At 34.3% G+C, this 23,091-nt stretch overlaps 1 protein-coding gene and 1 long non-coding RNA gene across 4 annotated transcripts; one reads left to right on the forward strand and one right to left on the reverse strand.

The window, feature by feature from the left end:
* Positions 1 to 1,804: 1,804 nt before the first annotated feature.
* Positions 1,805 to 6,817, reverse strand: LOC108486969 (uncharacterized). Of its 2 annotated transcripts, none has more exons than XM_017791136.2 (6): positions 6,452 to 6,817; positions 5,272 to 5,476; positions 5,066 to 5,124; positions 3,150 to 4,958; positions 2,863 to 2,992; positions 1,805 to 2,767 (listed from the first exon to the last, which is right to left on the reverse strand). In XM_017791136.2, exons 2-6 carry the CDS (start codon positions 5,387 to 5,389, stop codon positions 2,103 to 2,105), a joined length of 2,781 nt encoding a protein of 926 aa, XP_017646625.1. In that variant the 5' UTR covers positions 5,390 to 5,476; positions 6,452 to 6,817; the 3' UTR covers positions 1,805 to 2,102. The 2 variants fall into 2 exon arrangements, with proteins under 2 accessions (XP_017646625.1, XP_052875753.1); XM_053019793.1 differs by lacking the exon at positions 6,452 to 6,817 and adding an exon at positions 6,322 to 6,451.
* A 2,351-nt stretch (positions 6,818 to 9,168) lies between these two features.
* On the forward strand, positions 9,169 to 13,851 carry LOC108488948 (uncharacterized). 2 transcript variants are annotated; one of them, XR_008272849.1, is made up of 4 exons: positions 9,169 to 9,813; positions 9,895 to 9,983; positions 12,260 to 12,315; positions 13,489 to 13,851. It is a non-coding gene; the product is annotated as an uncharacterized LOC108488948 (long non-coding RNA). The 2 variants fall into 2 exon arrangements; XR_008272848.1 differs by lacking the exon at positions 12,260 to 12,315 and having other exon boundaries at positions 9,222 to 9,813.
* The last annotated feature ends 9,240 nt before the right edge of the window (positions 13,852 to 23,091 follow it).

The raw sequence follows: 23,091 nt of genomic DNA on the forward strand, positions 1-23,091 counted from the left end.
GCATAATTTAACAACAGGATCTAATGCAAACTAATATTGGAGAGCTATGTCATAGTGCACCATTTAATATTACAATTCGATTTACTATAATAAATCAATCTAACATAGTTGTAACATATACATATCTCCATATAACAATCGAAATAATTTTATTGCTTTAATATTAGATTCACATTTCCGGACTTAACTCTGGTATCCTCTATTCAATTTGATTTATAGTCAATGTCCCAAATCCATAATGTTATTTCATCCATCATTCTTCAATACATATATGCAGTAATATATACATCACATCTCAAAATAGATTCAATTTCATATTTATATCATTATACGATATTTTCAAAATTATTCACTTTAGTCCTCATCGCAAATAACAAATCTGAATTGAATCAATTTAGCTCTTCTTATCATTTTTAACTCACCTTATAATCTTACCATGCAATGCAGTTCATAAATGCATCAATTGAAATAGTTCGGATCATAGCAACACAAATCGTAAACACTGAGCTATTTGTTGATGATTTTATCATTTCCTTTCCGTTTTGAGAGATTTGGGTTGACGTTAGCTACGGAATAACATAACTACACCAAATCATTAATACACAATCATTTTCACATTCAATTGCTAATTTATGTTAATTTTTTATTTTATTCAATTTAGTCCCTAAAATCGGGACTAACATAACTTTCAAATTAAGCCACCAATTTTTATATCGATTTCACTTTAGGCCTAATTTAACTTCCTATTTTTCATTTCTACCCCAAAATTTGAAATTTGTGCAATTTAATTCCTATTGCATAAAATCATCAATTGATTCTACAATTTAGTCATTTTTCAATACTAAACTTAAAGTCTATCAAATTAATCCCTAAAACTTCAATTACTCAACAATGTTAACATCCACAAACTTTAACAATAACGAAAATATAACATGAGTCAACTAATTTGAATTCCCAAAATTTAATAATAATAATAATAACAACCTAAATTAAACTAATCAAATGGAAGCTTGAATGCCCTTGCCGTTGGTCTACCTTTCTCCCGAATTAGCTTCGAATTTTTAAAGGTGAAAAGAGAACGAATACTTTCTCTTTCATTACACCAAACTTTTATCTTTACTTTATTAATTATGTTTTCATTTTTTATAAATTTTAATCTTTAATATTTTATAATATAAACATACATTCGCACATTACTAACCCGCCATATATCTTCTAAGTTTATTTTTATTTAAGCCCTATATATTATCTTTTAATTAAAAATCTTTAACAATTATCACTTTTATCATTTATAAGCTTAAATTAATCCCTAATTCGATAAAATTATTTTATTGAAATTCAATTCACTTGTATCATAACTCCATAAATATTTTAATAAAAATATTTGCATATACGGTTTCTAAAACGAGATTCTAATATCTCAATTTCTAAAATCACTTACTTTAGAACCGATACACTTATACCTTGTCTAGCTTTCCAAATAATCAAAATTATTAGACCAAACTTCAGTATAATACTATAATACCCTTGTAAATATTAATTATTAATATTTACTGACTCTATCATCGAAATATAGAATTCCAAAACCACCGTTTATGACACCACTGACTTTTAGGTATTACAGATTTTAATTTAGAAACATACAATAAAATTTTATATTTTAGAGGAGATTAAATTAACTAATTTAATTAATTTCAATATTGAATAAGAAATTTCAATAATTTATGGTATTTTACTGGTGATTCATTAAATTGACTTGAAAGAGAGACTTCACAATAGTTTGAAGAATTAACTTGAAAGAATCTTTCATGATTGCAAGAATAAGATCCCCAAGGGATGATAACTCTATATATATATATATGAAGAGAAACAACATACACTAGAAATTTTGCAGTGACAAAACAAAACTAAATGCTTAAAGAGTACATCATGGCTGTCATTGATGATCATATTCAGCTGCCAAAAAAGCTTTCAATATTTGGCCCTCATTGTCCCCCCCCCCCTCCCTCTCCATATACAGATTGCTGCATCATCACCTTTAAAGAAGCCAACCCATTTTCCTTGTGCATAAACTCAACCACCGTACATTACTGACAAAGCTTTTAAAATGGCAAGAACTCACTAATCATCTCATCAACCAAGACATTCAGTATTTGACCCTCGATGTCTGCTCCTAGTGCGAACACATCTACTTCGAAATCCAGACACTTTCCATGTTGGCTTCTCATGTCTTTGTCCACAAGCTCATCCACCATGCAATCTCCCATGCCTCTCCACCCACATATCTCCTTGTACACTTCTTCAGCTAGCCACTCATTTCGTCTCAGGATTGTCATCCCTTTCGTCCACGTTTTGTATCCTCCACCAACATACCGTCTGCATCTCAAGTCCATGCATTCACTGACTGAATCAAATAGTACCTTCCGTTCTAGCCTCGACTCACCATCACGTCCAAATCCAACACTTCGGCTTTCCAACTGATCAAAGAGATGAGGATTTATAGTTTCACGAGCACGGCCTAAGGCGAAGTCCTTGAACATTAACTCCACGTTACACAGTATCAGCTTCACATATTCTAGTTCCCAGTTGGATGATTTCATGGATTCTGACATAACAACAATATTTTCATTACATTTAGCCACAGTTCTTGAATACATGGAGGAAGCAGAATCTGATAACTCTGTATCAGCTTCTAGTGAGCGTAGCTTCTTTAAAGAACTTAGACCAAGAACTTCCTGAGCTTGGACAGATGAACACTGCTTACTTCCTGAAATAATATCCGGGATACGCATTAGTATACCCATAGAAAAACTTATAACATAGATTCAGTATTGAACATAAAGGGTAAGCCACGAGCTTTACCTTCTATACTGAAACTATCAGTGCTATCTGAAGAGTTGCAGCTTTCAGTTGAAAACGTCTGTTCAAGGATAGAAACTGGACTAGGTTGCCAAGCATCAAGAGGGCTGCTACTGCATTCATCAACTCCTCCCTGAATGTACCATAACAGTGTTAAATATCAATTCATGAAATAGTTTTGATGCATTTGATAAAACAGTAACTCGTGCTTGAGAAGAAAAATGGTTAACCATTAAAACCTCAAAGGTGACACACAATCAAGCTGCAGATAGAAATGCTAAATCTTTTACCTGAAGCTTGTGTTTCAATCCAAGCAGTTGAAAATCAGCAGAGGAAAGATTGGAACTGTGACAACTACCAAGTTTATCATGTAACGGGGGCAAGCTATTGAAGGCATTAGGAGTGCTGTGCGCAAAATCTTGTGAAAATGATGTAGAACTAGAAGGTGATCCTGAATTGAGAGACTTTTGGCAGGACGATTCGACCGCATTACTTAATTCTCTTAGCTTCTGTTCCAAAAGCATGCTTAAAGCATCTCCCCCTATCACATTATATCCTGATGAAGGCAACTTCAGACTCTCAATGTCAGGCAACAATCTCTTACCCCGGTTATCCAAGCAAAAGCTGTTATTTTTCTGAGAAACCTGAGATGTTTCCATTGAACGGGTAAGCGGGGCTGTGAATGTGAATGAGACAACATCCATGCCTTTCTTCTTGCTATCTTCAACCCAGCTGATGTTCCTTTCTGTAACAGGATGATCTTCCTTCTGGTTTCTGTCAATCAACACACTATCAACAACCTGATTTTTCTCAAAATGGAAATCCCTATCTATTGATCTTTTCTTCCTCGGGTTCTTTGTACTGGAATATGGACCTCCTTTTTCGCTATCCGCTGTAACTAATCCCAACTTCCTCGAGCCAGTTTTGGAATTTCCAACAGTTTTAACTGACATTCTATGTTGCGCAAAAGCGGAATCCCCAGAGAGCACTTTTCTACTGTGCGAATTGGCACCCGCATTCTTTGAAGGTAATTTGTCCTTATCGGCTATAGAGTTCTGCTTCTGATTGTTCTGCCTGAGTACACTAGAAGAATTGTGCATTGAAGGTTTCTTATGCAAACTCTTTTGAGTACTTGGTTGACTCTTGAAGGCTTGACTACACTTAACCTCACTCTGGTCTTTTGACCCTAACAAACTCCAGTTGCTGCTCGAAGCTAATCCTTCTCTTTTCTGCACATTGGCCTTAGCTTGGATTGCAAGTGATATCGACTTCCCTTTATTCTTTAAAGCAGAAGAAATTTCTTCAGTATCAGAAGTCCTGGGTGATGTTGTCTCTATGGATCCATTCCAGCTCTTGTTCAAAGATTGTCCTTTAAGATACTTGACCGCATTTGACTCAACTGGCCTTCTAGTCCTTTCAGTGAGCCTTGACGTCTTATGTGCATATTCTGTTTTCTCTTTTAAATCTTGAGCTTTCAAGGGCACAGAAGAAGATCTGACCACAGGCATTTTTTGCGCAGCCTCCATTTTTTCTTTGAAATCACGAACTTTCACCGGCACTGAGGACGAACCAACTTGAGGCATTTTGGCTCTAGTTGTGGCTTGTGGGCCAGGCTGAATAATTCGTGCAGCTGTTTCCATTATGTGAGCCGCATTCTTAATCGGAATAAAACCAGGACTCTTGATAGGAGACAAAAGTTTATGGTGGGTAATGGGAATTGTTTTAGCTGCCTTAGGGGGCAAACTTTCGATTTGGAATTTCTCTATAGGCTTGCTGACTGTCTTCTGAGGCATTGACTCCATAAAGTTCCTCGCAGGGCCCTCAATCTTACTGAAAAGATCTCCAGGATAAACTCCTAGTTGGTCATTATGATAATTAAGGTTTCTATTCCAGAAATGAGCATCTCGAAGAGATTGAGTGTCAAACAAAGGGGTGGAGTATGGCTCAGAATATGTGGGTAACGAATCTAATCCCATAAGCCTGGCAACCACACTGGGGGCCCTAGTACCATACATATCATCATCTGTGACTGAGGAAGCACAACTATAATCGCTACTTCCCTTTATGCTTGTCCCAGCTCCAATTTCATCCTCATCGGTCTGCAATAATCACAGCAACAATTGTAAAGGAATCTCAATTGAAGTGCTACTGTTCAAGAGTGTAAAAGGATCAACCCGCAATTCAACTGAGATTTGCTAGTTCTCACCAGATGGAGTCGTGTCATCGGCAAGTTCCCATCATTTCTCTTTCCCTGTTTTGATCGCTCTAAAAAATTGAAGGGGAAAGAAAACATTAGCAAACATAAAAAAAGACGGTATTGTAGCATAAGAATATAATTTGCAATTGCATATGCTTGCCATGCAAGCCAACAAACATGTTGCATTCTTATCTGTATAGGGAAGACAATTATACCTGGAAAATCAGACTTGCTAGAGAATAACTTCTTCCGAGATTTCGCTTTCCAGTCAAATAGCTGAAAAAGTCCACCTACATAACCTCCATTTTTTGGTCCTTCTTTGTCAACCCCCATTGTATAAAAGCAGAATTTGAACTGTTTAACTTATACAAGCAAATGATACAAGAGAGACAGAAACTCCACTCCACCGGCCAAATCCATCTGCAGACATTATTAGACACAACAAACAGTTAAGTACGGACCAAATTGAAATTCTGACCATTTTTTTCTAAAAAGCATATGCATGCTATTCAACACTCCAAGATAGGAGCTTTCTTTGTAATTTCAGTCAATATTTTATCAGATGAAATGGAAGATCAGATATCTATCTGGTACCCTAAAAAGGATGTTAAAAGCCTATCAATGGAGATGAACTTGTTTCTTTTTACCCTGAGATCTCTAAAAACACAAAACACGGCCAAATGTAGCATCTGTATCTTCATTTTTCATGCCACTTAACTAGACATTGCACACCTTTTTTTCTGCCATTGACTTGGCAGAATTTCAAACAGCTAAAATTTGTCAAACAAGCAAGACAATATAAGAACATGAAATGAACACAAAAATCACATTGTCACCATCTTAAATCTATGTCATAGTGCACTCATTCTTAAGATATTTAGCTCTTTTATTCCCACACTTTCCGGTGACAAGCAACTTACAATGTCAAAGCCCTTCTATATCAACATCTCTACAATATTATACCATTTGAAATTAGCTTTAACAGATGAAGTTCCTATGGTACTAAGAGGGATTAACAAAAAAAAAAAATTGTAGAAACTAATTGCATACTCTCATTTTACCAAAACAAACACCTTAGATCCCAATTCTAATAAAATCTGCAAATAAAAGGCTGTCTGAGAATGATAGAAAGAGATAAATTGCCCCTATAATTTAGCAAGCAATTCAATTTAATTCAACATCCGTCGAGAAGACTAGATTCAAATATTTTAAGGGCACAATCCTTTAAAGAAAACAATTCTTTGACAAACAATAAATAAACATACAGGCTCAAACCAACAACACAATGATCAATAAGCAGCAATTTGATAAGAAAAGCAATTGCCAAATCCCCCCCCCCACAAAAAAAAGAAACAAAAAGAAACCCAGAACTTTAAATGGAAGAAAAAGACTTACACTGAAGTCCAATGAATGAGATCAGCTTAAATGCAGCAATATTTCATGGTTTCAGCTTAAATGCAACAATATTTCATGGCTCAACTTAAATATAGAGAAAAGGACAGAACATTGCAATGGGGTTCAGCTTAAATTTGAGATTTTTGGGAGAAACAAAAGTGAAAGGCTCCTCCTTTGAGAGTCAGAAAAGGACTGAGGGATAAAGAAAGAGAGAAGGGTGTGTTTGTGTGTATGTGTGATGTAGTTCAAAGCAATAAATGGAGACACAGAGTAAATAATAGCATAGGGGTTTTCCATTTTTTTTAAAAAAAAAATAAAATTAAAATTGCTTTGCTTAAAATTTTGTAATTTAATTTTAATCATTATTAAAACGAAGTGGAATTAAAAAGCCTATAACGTCTCTTTTAAGAGGGTCGAGATTTCAAATTCCAAACAGACTTTTGACTGTTCCTGGGAATTCTGATAAACTTACAAGTGGGTTTCAATTAGTTTGTGTACTACTTAATGGATTGGTAAACACGTGTTCAAATCCCTTTCTGTAAATTTGAGGCAACTTGGTAATTCAATGTCTAATCAAATGGGCCTTTAATCTATAATATATAAATTGATATTACAAGTTAATTTCTGAATTTAATTAATTTTAATATAAAAATTTGATTTTAATATATTTTATTAAATAAATTTAAGAACACCCACATATTTTAATTTAAAATATTTATTTCAAAAATACATCAAATGTTACTTTTATTATTTTCATAAATATTTTAAAAGTAATTTTAAAAACTCTACTCCTATTGTGATCTTGCAATATATCGTAATAATAAAATAAATATTTTTCTTAAATAATTATACTTAGTTTTAAACTTGTGCAATGTACGAAGGTACATTATATTTTAATAAATTTTAAATTTAATATTAATAAAGTGATAATATTTTTATTTTTATTTATATTTGAAATATTTGTATTTAATAAAAAGAACTAGAATCAAATTATAATTTATAGCATAAAAACTTCTCAACAAAAATTAAAATGAAAAACTTATTTTAATTAACATTAAACTATAAAAATTGATGTAAACTAACAAGTGATTGGATGTAATGGTAAAACACATTGCAACTTTTAATAAGAAAATAAAATTCAAACTTTAAAGATAATATTATTAAAAATAATAATCATAAATCTTGAGTTTACCTCTAGTAACCCAAATTGAGTCGCACTAACACCATTAATATTCATAACATTACAAACTAAAAATCAGAACCATTTTCCATTTTCTAACACCATGCTAAGAACATTGAATTTCTTTGGACCCCAATTTTAGCAAGGGCAATATTCCAGCTACTTGCTTAAATTAATTGCTTATAGTTTATTGTCAGTGACACATTAATTTAATTAAATATAAATTTAATAAACATAAATTTATATTTATAGCTTTGTATATTACGTTAATAAATATCTTTGAATTAAAAATATTTTCGAATAAATATCTATCTAATTTATGAATGTATTATTTGTTAAAACGTCCACATGAGCGAATTTGGATATTTACAAAGATATTATTATAAAACTATTAAATCTAATTTTACCTAAATTTCCATGCACTTAAAATTATATGTAACATTGGATTGGAATTTTAATAAATTATAAGTTATAGATATTATTATAAAACTATTAAATGTAATAAACTTTTATCTATTTTATTTAAGCATACTTATCTCGTACAATTTCCTTAAACTTTATATAATTATACTTTCCTTTTTTAATTCTCTATTAGAACTTGTTGTGATCTCTCTTAACAAAATTTTAGGCCAATTTTTAGGTTTAGGCTTGGTTCATCTGAAAAATGGGTTTAAAATTTTGTTCTTGTCTAAATCAAATTATAGAAGCCAAATTTGACCCGATCCGACCCGCCCATATTATTATTTCTAGATTATTTTATTACATACAATAAATTTTAAAAAATTATAATATATCAAATACACTTAAAAATATTAAAATAAATATTAAAACAATAAACAAATTTAAAATACATTAAAAGTTCTTTATACTAAGATAGTTGCAACTAAAATAATAACAAAATTAACAATAAAACATAAATTCTACAATATCCAAATAATATTAAAAACGACAACGAAACAACATTAAAAAGGATAACAAAACAATATAAAAAATGCACAAAAAAAAAACAAAAATAATTGTACAAACAGCAAAAACAACAAAAATAACAACAAAAAGAGCAACAAAAATAATAGCAAAAAACAACAACAAAATACCCAGAACAACAAAAAAAACAACAAGATAATTTTTGTTAAAAATAATTAATTTATTCAGGCTGAGCCGAACCCAGGTCAAAAAACTTTTATCTGAGGCCCTGCCTGTTTAGAAAATGAACTTCATTTTTTGTCCAAACCTATTTTTTAGATCTATATTTTTATCGAAATCCTCCCATTTTTCGGGTGAACAGCCTAGCCCATGATCAAATCTATTCTCTATTTATCCATTATCATATTTTGTTAACACATTTATGTATTTCACATGAATTCATTAAAATTCAATTACCATTATTTTTTTTAATATCAGTATTTCACAAATTTAATTATTAGATTATTGCTTTTTAACTCATTCGCATTTTATTTTTATTTTTGAAATAATATAGCTGGAGTATATTAATAAATAAAAAATAATCTAACAGCCATAATAAATGAAAAACTAAAACCCCTTAAACAGTCAAATATCATTTCCTAAAAACAATAATTATACCCCCGCCTAATTAATGGACTCTGCCTTTTGAAAAGACATATCACAATCAAAAGTCCATTTCCAAATATTTCCTTTCCCAAAACTAGATCCTTATGGCTTTTAGAATCAAAAGCGTTCAACATTGGCCAGAAAATCACCACTATTTATTTTCTCCTCCTAACTCTTACTTTCCTTCACTACTGTTTTCCCCCATCGATAAGCAACCCAACAATACCTTAAACCCGATTTTCATTTCACAGTACCAAAGATACTCCCCCAACTGTTCCCCATCGATCTTTCTCCACCGCCTCCTCTATAAAATTCGACAACCCGTTAAGAAGATAAGTATTCATTTCCCCCCTTAATCCTTCAATGGCCAAAAGATGAGCCACTTGGTTCCCCTGCCTTTGAATATGTAAGAATACACAGTTTTTAAATCTCTTCCTCAAAGAGTTTAGATCTAAGATGCAAGCACCGATGCATGACTCATCTTTCCTGTTTTCCGGTAGTTTCTTTATCACTGTAAGCGAATTGCCTTCGATCACCACATCTTGAAACTCCAAATCAATGCCCAATCAGACTGCTTGGAGATGTGTAATAGCTTTCGCAGCAAACACAGTTGGTATGTGATTATTAAAAATTGTTGTTGACCCTAGAACAACCCCCTTTGATTTCTGATAACAATCACCTAACATGATTTTAGGGAATGAGCTTGAAAAGCCCCATCAAAATTTATCTTTATGAAAGCGTCCTCTGGATGCCTCCATCTTACAATCTCAACTCGAGTAATAGGTAACCGTTTATTAAAGGCATCTAATTCTTCTAATTGAGCTTTAATCCTTTCTACTATTACTTGAGCCTGATTTTTAATCCCATCATGCACATATTTATTTCTTTTAGTCTATAACACCCAAAGGGTACACCCCACCATCCTGCAAATCTAATTAGACGAGGTAGAAAATAAATTATCAAGCCAATCTTGAAAGATAACAACAGTGAACTCCATATACCAATAAATGTTTAATTTGTTCCTCACTTCTACTGCAGTGATACAGTCCCGAAACGAGTGCTCAAGAGTTTCTGAGCCATTTGAACACCTTGGGCACACAGGAGACCCATTAATCTTCTATTGTAGAGGTTGTAGAAATTAGGAATATAATTTCAAAAAATCTTCTAAACTATAATTTTTATCTTCTCCAGCAGGTTAAGTTTCCACGACTTCTTGAAAAAATTTGTATAATTTATTTGATTTCAGTATAAGGCTTAGATAAAAATGAATTTTGTATAAGAATGTTGTACCCACTATGAATCGAGAACACCCCAGACGCCTCACCTCACTAGGCAATCGAATCCTCCTGAAGTGTCTGTGCTAAAGGAATACATAGAATTTTCCTTGCTTCCTCAGCACTAAACATATTGGTAATCAACTAAAAATCTCACTACCCAATTTGTTGATCAATTAAATCAGAGACATTTACTATATTTTGGCCAATAGATCTTATCTGAATTTTGTCCCCCTCCAATCCAAGAACCCACGCCTTTGTCCAAACATTAAATTTTGGAACAAGTACCACACACCTACACAAACCCTCTTGGAGTAATCCCTTTGTAGACCATATGATCTTCTAGGCATAAGAGGGGTAAGCTCCCAAGTTTGAACTCATGAAATTCAACTCCAGGTAATACTTTACTCTTAGCAATCTTGCTAATAACGTGTTTGTATTAGTCATTAAATGCCAACCTTGCATTGCTAGAAGTGCCAAGTTAAACTTCGTTAAACTTCAAAAACCCATTCCCCCATTCTTCTTGAGATCACATAAATTCAACCACTAACACCAATTAATCCCTTTCTTTCCCCCATACATTTGCCACTAAAATCAACTAATAATTCCTTCCGAATCTAAACATAGGGACTTTGATAAAAGAAAACAGGACATAACATAAATAGGGATGGCCTAAAGAACACTTTTTTATAAATACCTCATTGCCTCCCTATGATAATGGCTTCACACACTAACTCTTAATACGGCTTAGCATACGATCTTTCAACAAATTAAAAGCTTGTTTCTTTTTTCGTCCCACCATATTAGGAAGGCCTAAATATTTTTCCAGGTCTAATGAAAAACGTATCTCTAATTCTTCAGATATCATTCTTTTTTGTTGTTCTTGTATGTTTGAACTATAAAAAAAAAAAGGATTTATCAAAGTTAACACATTGACCCAACTTCTCTCATACTCCCACAAAATCTGCTTTAAGACCAATGATCATTCTCTTGTGGCTTCACCAAAAAGAATACAATCATCGGAAAATAATAAATGAGATATTTATGGCCCTCAACGATAGATTTTTGCCCTTTTGATAAACCATCATTCATTGCTAATCTCATAAAGGCTGAAAGACCCTCACTACATATTAGAAAAAGATAAAGGCTAAGTGGATCACTTTGATTAAGGCCCCTAGCTAGTATAACGACCTCTCATGTTTCCTCGTTAAGCACTACAGAATAAGAAATTGTACTAATGCATTCCATAATGAAATTAACCCAACCAGTTGAAAAAACCTATTTTTTTTGCATTACTTCCCTCAATAACATCCACTGCACTCTATCGTATGCTTTACTTATATCAAGTTTCAATGCAAAAAAACCTCTCCCTCCACTTTTTTTTTTCAAAACATTCAAAACCTCATATGCTAAAAGAACAGTATATGTGATTTGTCAACCCAGAACAAATGCACTTTATGCCTCATTGATACAATCATACAACACTTTCTAGAATCGGTTTACCACTATTTTCAAGATAATTTTATAAAGAACCGGACATAGACTAATGGGTTAAAAATGAAATAACCTGGTCGGATTTGCAATTTTGGAATAAGAACAATGTAAGTACGATTGATCTCCAATAAGGAAGTGCCTCCATTAAGAATATCTAGACAAAAGGAACCAATATCTTAGTCTACAATAAGCCAATACTCCTGATTGAATGGCAAAATTTTAATTTTGATGAAATTAAAAACAAACAAATGAAATTAAAAGTTTCCTATACAAATTTATTTTTAATTTCAGCTTAAACCAACATAGGAGAGAGCTCTTTAAGCTGGTTCTTCATATTTTTACTTCATGTGAGTTCAATTCTTACCCATTTTTTGTAATTTTTATATTTTTGAGATTGTTATAATTAGGTCCAACTAAACCATACATTCGTTTTTTATTTTAATAAAAATTTGAAAGTTGCTATTGATAAATATTAGATATTTTTTATGAATAATATGGATTTAGAGCTTTGATTATGTTGTATGATGACTTTATATAGTGATTTTGTTAAATATTGATTTTAGGATTAAATTGTGAAAAGGTTAAAATATTAAGATTTGATAGTGAATTTTGGGTTTATTAAGGGCTGTATGAGGGCCTATAATATTTGGATATATTATTGATTGAAGAAAATTAATTAATTTGATAGATTAACTAATTAAGGGATTAAATTGTAAAAATTGTAAAAGTTTGGGGCATTTGCGTGAATTCAAAAAATAAAAGGGTATTAATTGTAAAATGAATTGGAAATGAAATATATGCTAATAAATGAGTAACTTTTATATTCTAAATCAAGATCCTGTAGATACTCGTGAAAAAGAAAAAATAGCAGAATCGTCTCTAAACTTCTACAATTACTACAATTCAGTCTAGGTAAGTTCGTACGATTAAAATTTAACATTTGTATAAATTTTTGAATGGTATTATGCATTTATTCTATTGTTGGAAATAGATTATTTTTGGAATTATAATATTGAATTAGATATTCGGTTTGAATTGAACGCGGAATTTGAGTACATTTGCAATTTGGTGTATGATGGTATTGGAGGGAGATATCAGTATTTTACCTAAGTAAAACTAGGGTCCAGCATTTGTTGCGAACTTTCGTGTTTTACTTTTTGTTTGGTGTGATTGAGTGGATTAGCTCTTATGAGCTTCTGTTCAGCTTTCGAGCTTGGCGTATTCGGTAGGACTAACTCTTATGAGCTTCTGTTGACGATGTACTCTTATCTATAAGTCGTTCTTTAAATGGAAAGATTTTGATAAAGTAACTTATTTAATGAATTTGAAAGACATGTTATTTATGTTTGTATTGATTTGAATACGAATGTATTATCAAGTGAAGCTGTGAATGACAGGGAGTTGATATAAATGATTTTATTTATTTGACTTGTTATAGTAGGTTTGGTAAGATTTTTATTTAACCCGTCGAACTTACTAAGCTTCATTAAGCTTATTTGTATAGTTTAATGTCTTTGTAGATTATTGGAAGATTGGACGATCGGATCAGCACTCAAGTCACATTATCCAGCTTATCTCGGTAGTTTTTGAAATGTTAAATAAGGTTTATATGGCATGTATAGGCTTTCGTACGGTCTTAGTCAAACTTTAGCTTATGTAAATATTATAAATAATATTTTGTTTATATAATCATCTTATATATTGGTATGAGAATAATGTATAATTATGATGTTAGTATAAGTGATATATGTATGTATTTAAATTGTAGTGAACTTGGGTTACTTTGTTAGGTAATTATTTAGGTAAGTTTGGATGCTTAGTTGACATGTTTTTAAGTTGTCATTTGAGGTGCCTAAGGGAATATTGGTTGTATGTGGTGATAATACATGTCTAAGACTTGATTTTAGCTTGTTTTGAATGCCTTGTTATGACTTGATGATGTGCAATTTGTTGAATCTAGGTTGATGTCAATTTGGGTGAGAAAAATGTGGCTTGAAAAATGGCCTATTTTCTTTCACACGGGCAGAAATATAGGCGTATGTCTTAGTCATATGTAACACATGGTCAAGTGACACGGCCATGCGTCCTTTGTATCTTTTTAAGAATGCAAGTCAGTATGTTCACACGGCCTAGCACATGGACGTGTGACTTGTCTGTGTAACCCAAGTCAGAGAATTATACGGGCACGGACATGGGCTAAGACATGGCTATGTGTCCCTATTTTAAATGCCCTCATGGCCTAAGACACGGGCATGTCTCCTGACCGTGTGAGTCATGCGGCCTAGCCACACGGCCATGTGACCCCTGCAGCTTTAAAAAATTCCAATATTTTTTGAAAAATTCTTTGAGTGCCTGATTTAGTCCTGACTTGTTTCTAATGTGTATTTTGGGCCCAGAGGGCTCATATAAAGGACAATATGTTTGATTTCGATTGGTTTCTGCCATGAATGTTATATTATATGAAATGTCTATTTATTTAATCTATAAACTTCGGTAATACTCCGTAATCCTATTTCAGTGATGGATACGAGTTAGGGGTGTTACACCCCAGTTAAGTTACTGCAGATTTTTTCATTCTAGAAGTTAGGTATCAATACTTGTCTCTAAGGGTACCACACCCTACGTGCAGGAGACCTTAAAACATGCCAAAATATTTTCTTTTCATGCCAAAATAAATACTTTTCATTCCCATACCTCAATTATCCATTTTAAACATAAAAAACCATCAAAATAACATATGCACTACTTTCATACACAAAAAGTTGCTCCAATCATAACTTGGCACGTATACCTTAATAGTAATGATAATGACAGTTACATTAGGAACCCAATAAATACATCATAATATGTCGCACGCTTTAATAGTTTCATTATTAAATACATAAGAATATATATATGAAGCTTTCTACCTCACTATAAATCTAACAAAAGCTAAAAAGCCTTAATAATTCAAATTTCAAATTTCAAAAATAGATACATGTATAAATAAAAACTTAAATAAAATAAAAGCACACATAAAGTACATAGTGCTTCGAAATGAACTTCTAATTAGCTAGCCAAAACTTCAATATCTACACCAATGATGCGAACTTCTCCAATAGGCTCAAGAAGGTCACTTTATAACCTTCTCTCGCTTGGGGGACAATTGTTATACCTACGTAGTAGACCTCATGGACTTTCTAGTGTACCTAAAGAGAACTTGACACATGTCTCCTGGCGTAACCGACATCACAAAGGAGCATGCATAGTCAACCTACCAACCAGCATGGAAGTCCAAATTCATTGATTACCAAGCGTTCCTAATTAGGTCGTAGTATCATTGTCACTACCAAAAGTGTCAAATCAAACTTCCATATCAATTGCCACGTAGTGAAGTTTGTCTCCCACTATAAAAGGACCATGCAAAACTCCCACACACTCATGTACTCACTTTTTTCTACTAGAACAAAGAAACTCCTTCACAAAAGATTCATCTTCCTACCTTCTCTAAACAAACCATTGTGTAAACCACTAACTTCCTTCCCTATTAATCCTAGTGATTGGCAAATTCATTAAAAAATTATTAAACATAAATAAAATAAAGTACTAAACAATTGTGTTTGTAAAGATCTACAGTAAGCTAAACTATATTGAATGCTAAAAAAGGATTTTTCTTTCATTCTCTTTTTCAACAATATATTAGTAGTATTTATAGAGTACATGAGTTGCTTAGTAACTATTGCTAACAGCATAACTGCTTGAATAATAAACTAACAGCTAATTAGACTACCAGCTAACAGACTAACAGCTATTAGACTAACAGACTCTAACATTCACCCAGCTTCCCAACAGGCAACACCCGAAGAAGACTTCGAAATTGAGCAAAGAACAAAACAGAGAGTGGTTTAGTCAGAATGTCAACAACCCGATCATAAGCAGGTACTTTACCAATAAAAATAGATCTATCAGCTATCTTCTCGCTGACAAAAAACAAATTAAGCACTATATGTTTGAACTTGGAGTGTAAAACGGGATTAGCAGCTACTGTAACTTCACTACAATTGTCACACCAAATAGTAGGTGGATCGATAGACTGAAGTTCTAACTCATTGAATAACGATATCAACCAAGTAACCTTACTAGTGGCTACAGCAAGACTTCGATACCCAGCCTCAGTCGTAGATCGTGAAACAACTTGTTGTTTCTTGGAGCACCAGGAAACTGGTGTGTGACCAAAATACACACAATAGCCCATTATAGATTGGCGAGCATCAAAATCCAACCTCCAGTTAGCATCAGTATAACTGATTAGAGACAGTCATGTAGAGGGACGAAAAACAATCCCATAGTCAAGAGTACCACACAAATACCTTAAGATTTGCTTTAATGCAACCATATGAACAGTAGTAGGTTCATGCATAAATTGACATATACGATTTACTGCGTAGGAAATATCAGGCCGAGTCAACACTATATACTGTAAGGTACCTGCAAGACTTCTGTACTCAGTGGGATCAGGTAGACAATCCCTGTCATTCTTAGACATAGTGGACGAGCTAATCATTAGAGTATGAACACTCTTTACATAAGTCATAGTACTCTTGTCTAGTAGATCATAGATGTACTTTCGCTGGCAAAGATGAAGACACCCTAAGGATGAACGAGTAACCTCAATCCCTAGAAAATAGTAGAGATCACCCATATCTTTAAGAGAAAATTCCTTATTCAATTGCTAGAAAAAACTACTTATACAGTTAGGCATGCTTCTAGTAATAATAATATCAACCACATACACAAAAACATAAAGAGTGGAGTCAAGCGTAACTCTAACAAACAAAAATGCATCAGACATTGAGTGAGTAAAACCAACAGAGAGGAGAAAACACTTCAATTTATCAAACCAGGTACGCGAAGCTTGACGTAGACCATATAAAGGTTTCTTCAGACGATAGACCAAAGGTTCGCCATTTGAACCATATTGGACATACCTCAGAGGTTGCTGCATGAACACATGATCATCAAGATTTCCATTTAAAAAGGCATTATTTATATCTACCTGTCGAAGTTGCCAACCATTGAAAACAGAAATGGAAAGTATGATACGAATAGTAGCAGATTTGACTACTAGACTGAACATTTTCTTGAAATCACACCTAGGTACTTGAGAACATCCTTTAGCTACTAACTGAGCCTTACGCCGGGCGACAGTGCCATCAAGATTTTTCTTTATCCTGAATAGCCATTTGCATCTGATTACTTTGTAAGTAATTGGTAATGAAATAAGATCCCCTGTGGAATTACGAATCAGAGCATCATACTTAACTTGGGTAGCAGCACGCCATTCGATGGTAAAAAATGCTTCTTCAATTGTAAGAGGCTCGATAGCTTCAACCAACAAAGTTTTGGACTTAAAAATGCCAGCCTTAAATCGAGTGACCATTGGATGAGTATTTGTCAGTGGCAAATGAGGCATAGGAGAGGATGGACGACAGGCGATGATAGAGTATTGGAAGCAGTCCTGTTTGGATTGAGAATACCATCGTTGTTGGATAAAGGATATGGTTCATGATCAGAACCTAGTTCAGCCTGAGGAGTACTGGAGATAAAGGGTGAATGACACATAATAAGAGGTAGTGATGACTCAGGGGGTTGAGCTGACGAGGATGCTACAGGTGGACAAGAGACATGATTAACAAGAGAAACATTTGTTGGTGAGAGAGAGTTCAAATGATGAAGTGGAACCTCCCAAAGTAGACATAGAAGATAAAAATCGTTGTTCATCAAACACAACGTGATGAAAGATGACGATCTTCCCATCCAGTGTGAGACATTGATATCTTTTATATTGCGAAATATATCCCAAAAACGTACATGGTTGAGAACGAAAATCCAACTTGTGACTTTCGTTTAATAGTGGAAATCCAACTTGCAACGAAAAACAACAACACCCGAATACTCGTAGATGATCATATGTGGGATCATATTTATGAAGAACTTTGAACAAAAACTCTCCTTTCAGTGCCGTGGTAGGAAGACGATTGATGAGGTGGACAGCATAACAAAATGCATATCCCCAATAGTCCATAGACAGATTTGTTTCGGCCAAAAGGGTGATACCCATGTCAACAATGCGCCGGTGTTTACGCTCAGCCACTCCATTTTGTTCAAACGTGTGTAGACAAGACAGTCTATGGATTATCCCTTGAGCTGCCAAAATAGATGTGAAAACTTGATACTCACGCCCTAGTCACTCTAAAACTATTTGATACGTTTCTCAAACTGTGTTTTGACTAACTACTAGAACTGAATAAAACAATCCATTACTTGTGACTTTTGATGAATAAGATAAATCCAAGTAAACCGAGTGCACATGTCAACAAACGATACATAATACCTATTACGCCCACAGACAACAGACGCAAGCCCCCAAAGATCAGAGACAACCAAATCAAATGGAGTATTGTTGTAATGCCCCAATTTTAGGGAATTCTGTGAATGTTGGCATAGGTTTAATTATGTTAGTGGGCCTCTAGAAGGCCCAAGCTTAAGATAGAACCCGACAATTTTAGTTAATTTTTGTTCCATAAGAAAAAGGGGGTGAAATTATGAAATAGGACCTATGTGAAAATGTTTGAAAATGTTATAGGCTAAATTAAAGTGGCCAAATAAATAGGAGTGCAAAATAGGAGGATTTGCATGACAAACCTTCCATTTTACATGAAGTGGCCAGCCATCATGTTGTTGTAGACAATATGAGCACTTGATATACATAATTCATGGTACAAATTGATAATGGGTTAAGTAAATGTTCCATGATAATGGATTAGGTAAATATTCCATGATAATGGGTTAGGTAAATGTTCTATGATAATGGTTTAGGTAAATGTTCCATGATGGACATTTCATGTCTTTTATATTAAAGAATTAAATGGATGAAATATGAAATTTTATTAAAAGAAAAAGGGGTGAAAAGAACAAAGTTTTGTCTATCTTTGTTCATCATGGCCGAAAGTTAGAGAAGAGAAAGGAGAGGAGAAAGCTCTTGAATGTTTGGTCACTTGGGGAAGAAAATTGAAGGTAAGTTCATGGTAGTTTGCTTCTATCTTGATGTTCATGAGTTCTTCTTGATTCTACCTTAACTCTTGAAGCATATTTTGGTTTTTGGTTGTGTTGTGAGCATTTGGTCATGAATTAAAATGAAGGAAATGGTTGTTGTTTCATGTTCTTTTGATGAAAAATGGAAGATAGGTGAAGTTGAGCCAAACAAATGAACATGCATGTGCCTTAGATACTAAAGGGAAAAATCGGCTAACATGTTGTGCTTTAAAATGATGAAATGGAGATTATACTTTAGTAAAATCATAGATATGTGATGATTGATTGGTGATATACATGTTTAAATAACATGCATGCAAGTTATGTATGAAAGAGTGAATTTGGTAATAAATCTACTTGGGACAGCAGTAGTAACGTGACTTTGGAAAATCACCATAAATTGTGGGAGATGAATTAGAAGCTGAATAAATTATGTAATTAAATCTTGTTGAGTCTAGTTTCAAATGAAATAAACGAGAACATATTTTGAATTCTGTACAATGAGAAATTTGATTCGTAATGAAGAGTGGTCAGATTAGTCAAACAGTGAAACATGCGAAACTTTGAGAAAAATCTAGTATTGATTGGCCAAACCAAAAATTGTGAAAATTTTATGGATATAAGATATATGAGTCTATTTTCAGGGAAAACTAACGACACTTGATTTGGAGTTTCGTAGCTCCAGTTATAAATGATTTAGTGACTGTTGCTCAGGAAGACAGCTTGCAGTGAAATTATGATTATGTGGTAAACATTTACAAAAATTTGTTAATGAGTTGCTTATTGATTTCTTATAAGCTTACTATGATCTGTAGGTGTGGTTGGCCGAATATTGTAAGGGGTTAATACGTAGTTTGTATTTGAATAGTTAGATTAACGTGTTAGTAATCCAATTGTAGGTGGTTCGTGTGTGGATCTTGTCAGCATATCGTCGCAAACAGGTGTGTAACTAACACCCTCTTTCTTAGTCTGGATCGGCAAAAGTCGAAAAGCCGAAATGTCGAAAATCGGTATTTTGTAGATTTGCGAGTGTGCGAATGCTCGTGAGGTAAATCGATTAATGTTTTTGGTAAGCTGCAAAATTTGGATTGCAAAGTGCATGATTTCTGTGTCCTCGATATTTTTTGGCTTAATGGGCCAAAATTGGAATGATAGGCCAACGGGCCCAATTCGGTAAGAACCCTCAGTACGTGATTCTGTTAGTATGTGAAAAGTAGGAATATGCATGAAAAACCCTAAAATAGATAAATTACTGAAATATCTTTAAAAGTGGAAAATTTACGCTTTACCCCTAGTAGATAAATTACCAAATACCCCTAGGTTAAATTGACCTAAATGCATGTTTGATCGTTGTTATTTATCGCATGCCATGTTGTTATTATCTGATGCATGGGATTGGGATATTGACAGAGGAAATATCGAAGTGGCTTGTCCACGTACTAGAGGCTTTGCCTCAACTTATCTGATAATCGAGCAGCAAGGTGCAATCGTGGAGTGTTAAATTTGGGTGGGTTGAGCTATTCCCACATGGAGTGTAGGGCTGGTACGGTGGGGTGTAGTGGTTGGTGGGTTGAGTAGTCTCCCAAATGGGCTTGCATATGTTATTGATGTTGCATGTATTTTGAAATGGGCCTATGGGTCATATCATTATCTGAATAATGGGCTAAGGCCGCTTTATTGTAACTGAAAAGGGCTCGTCCAAGACCATTGTTACTGAATGGGCTTAGGCCCAATAGGCTTGAGTTGACTTGGGCTTTGAATGGGTTTTCCTTACACACTGAGTTTCCCAAACTCACCCCTTTTATTTTCATCCATGCAGGAAATCCCCAACCATAGTGGGCTTAGAGCTGTGAGGGAATTCAAGTGGCCACCCGCTCGAAAGTTTGGTTTTCTTCTCGTGAACTGGACATCCTATTATTTACGTTGAGGTTTGGGTTTTTAAATGTAATAAGGCTGCTTAATTATTTTTTATGGTTTTAATATGTATTACTAAGATAGGTATTACTTATTTTAACTGTTGAAATTGGATAGCTTTAGGGCGCGTTTTCAAAAAAAAAACAATTGATTTCAAAATAACACGACAACAAGCAAAGCTTCCACAATGAAAGTATTTTCCAAAATTAATCACTTTTCCTAAAAATGACTTAATCAAATCGGTTTCTTAGAAATATACATGACGTTAAGGTGTGGCAATGGCGGTGTGCATGTCTAGGATTGGATCCGAAGGGAGCTTGGTACTTAAGTAGTCCGATAGACTCACCTCCTCTTTTCCGGTTTCCTTCCTGGTGCACAACTTCCATTCACTTTAACCTATAATGAAATTATCTTTTAAAACACTAAGTAGGTTTTTCTGGATCAACAATATAAAATATTTTGAACGCTTCGATGTGGCATGTCGGATCCGGCCATAACGTCTGGGCCGGGTTTGGGGTGCTACAATTGTATTCAATAATAGAGTTTGGAAAGGGCAATTTATGAGACTTCTCTTTCTGACATGCAGTACAAACATTATCAAGACCAAATTTATTGGAAACAATATTACACTTATCTAAAACATATTTAACAATAGAAGCAGAGGGATGGCCAAGGTGCATGTGCCACAAAGTAAAATTATCACAACTGTCAGACCGAGCCTGAAGTCTAATGTTGGCAAGAGAATGAGCTTCAATAGACTGAGTAGACACAACCGGCAGAGAAAAATAATAGAGTCCATTATGAATGTGGGCCTTCAGCAAAATTTCCTGTCTCTTGATGTCATTGACCACACATTAAGTCGGGTGAAATTCAAAAAACACATTATTGTCAATGGAAAACTGAGACACAGGCAGAAGATTCTTCCGTATAGTCGGTACACACAAAATATTAGATAATCGAAGCAATTTATGGTGTGCATGAAATACTGAATTCTCAATAGACGAGATCTTGGTGGGAGTCCCATCACTCATTGAGAGAGAAGATATACCTGAATAAGGTGTATTGTCATTTAATGTAGAAACATCGTGACATACATGATGTGAGGTCTTAGAATCTGGATATCAAGATGCGATTCCGACGGGCATAGGAATATACGAATCAGTACCATCAAGGTTGGACCTAAATTGAGTGGCATGAATATTAGACCTAGTAGAATTGGATACATCAAATGTATGCATATCGAGTATACGAGGGAGTCCAATACACGAATCAGACCCTGTGTAAACACAAACCCGTTATTTAGTCCACCATGAAACAAACGACCCAAAAGCATTACAAGCATCGCCATTGGAAGGCCCAAAATCACGTCCTCGCTTAAGAGGAGTTTCGAACTCTACATGATTAGATTTTGGCCTAGTTGAAAAATTATTTGCTGGTGGCCCAATATTATGATTCGGACCAGAAGGCCTATCACGCATGGATGGACCAGGATAGTAACCATAGAGAGTCGGCCTAACAGTAGCATACCCGAAACTAGCAGCAGGTTGCCCAAGAAAGGAGTCTGGTCCAAGTGCTAAATTAAAAAAGATACTGCCCAAGCCGAACAAGCATGCTTGACCCAGTCGTGTGCCCAAAACCATCAGCGTAAACATCAAAAGGATCAGAAGGCGTAATAGACGATTGAGGTAAATAAGTCGCTTCACAAAATCCTTCGCCAATAAAAAGAGCATTTGGCATCATTAAGGGGCCATTAAACCCAGATGAACTCGTGACGAAAACGAAAGTTTAGCAGCCGATCTTTGAGCCCCGTGACCGATTGGAGTTGAAGTTTTGTCTACCCCTAACGACAGACTAGCATACTCCCGATTATAGCGATAGTAGCATCACTGGGCTAAATGCCCAAATCAGTCATAGATCTGACATTGAATTCGGGAATGGAATCCTCTGCCTTGACTACCAGATGGAGGACGACCATTCCAGACAGATGTCACCACCAATGGTGATGGAACAGATTCCACAAAATTGGCATGAATCAGCACCTCCTCTAAAATCGCACGTATCTGATAATTCTCATATTCGATAAGCATATCAATTAGACAGTGAAATGGTATAGGTTTAGATGAAAACGATGCTAA

The sequence above is a fragment of the Gossypium arboreum genome, chromosome 10, assembly GCF_025698485.1.
Source record: "Gossypium arboreum isolate Shixiya-1 chromosome 10, ASM2569848v2, whole genome shotgun sequence".
NCBI classification, from domain to species: Eukaryota; Viridiplantae; Streptophyta; class Magnoliopsida; order Malvales; family Malvaceae; genus Gossypium; species Gossypium arboreum.

Coding starts and splice junctions, on each gene's coding strand:
- LOC108486969 (XM_017791136.2), bottom strand. CDS start 5,389: ATGGGGGTTGACAAAGAAGGACCAAAAAATGGAGGTTATGTAGGTGGA. Junction 5,125..5,271: donor TAGCAAGTCTGATTTTCCAG/GTATAATTGTCT, acceptor TCAATTTTTTAG/AGCGATCAAAACAGGGAAAG. Junction 2,768..2,862: donor TGATAGTTTCAGTATAGAAG/GTAAAGCTCGTG, acceptor ATATTATTTCAG/GAAGTAAGCAGTGTTCATCT.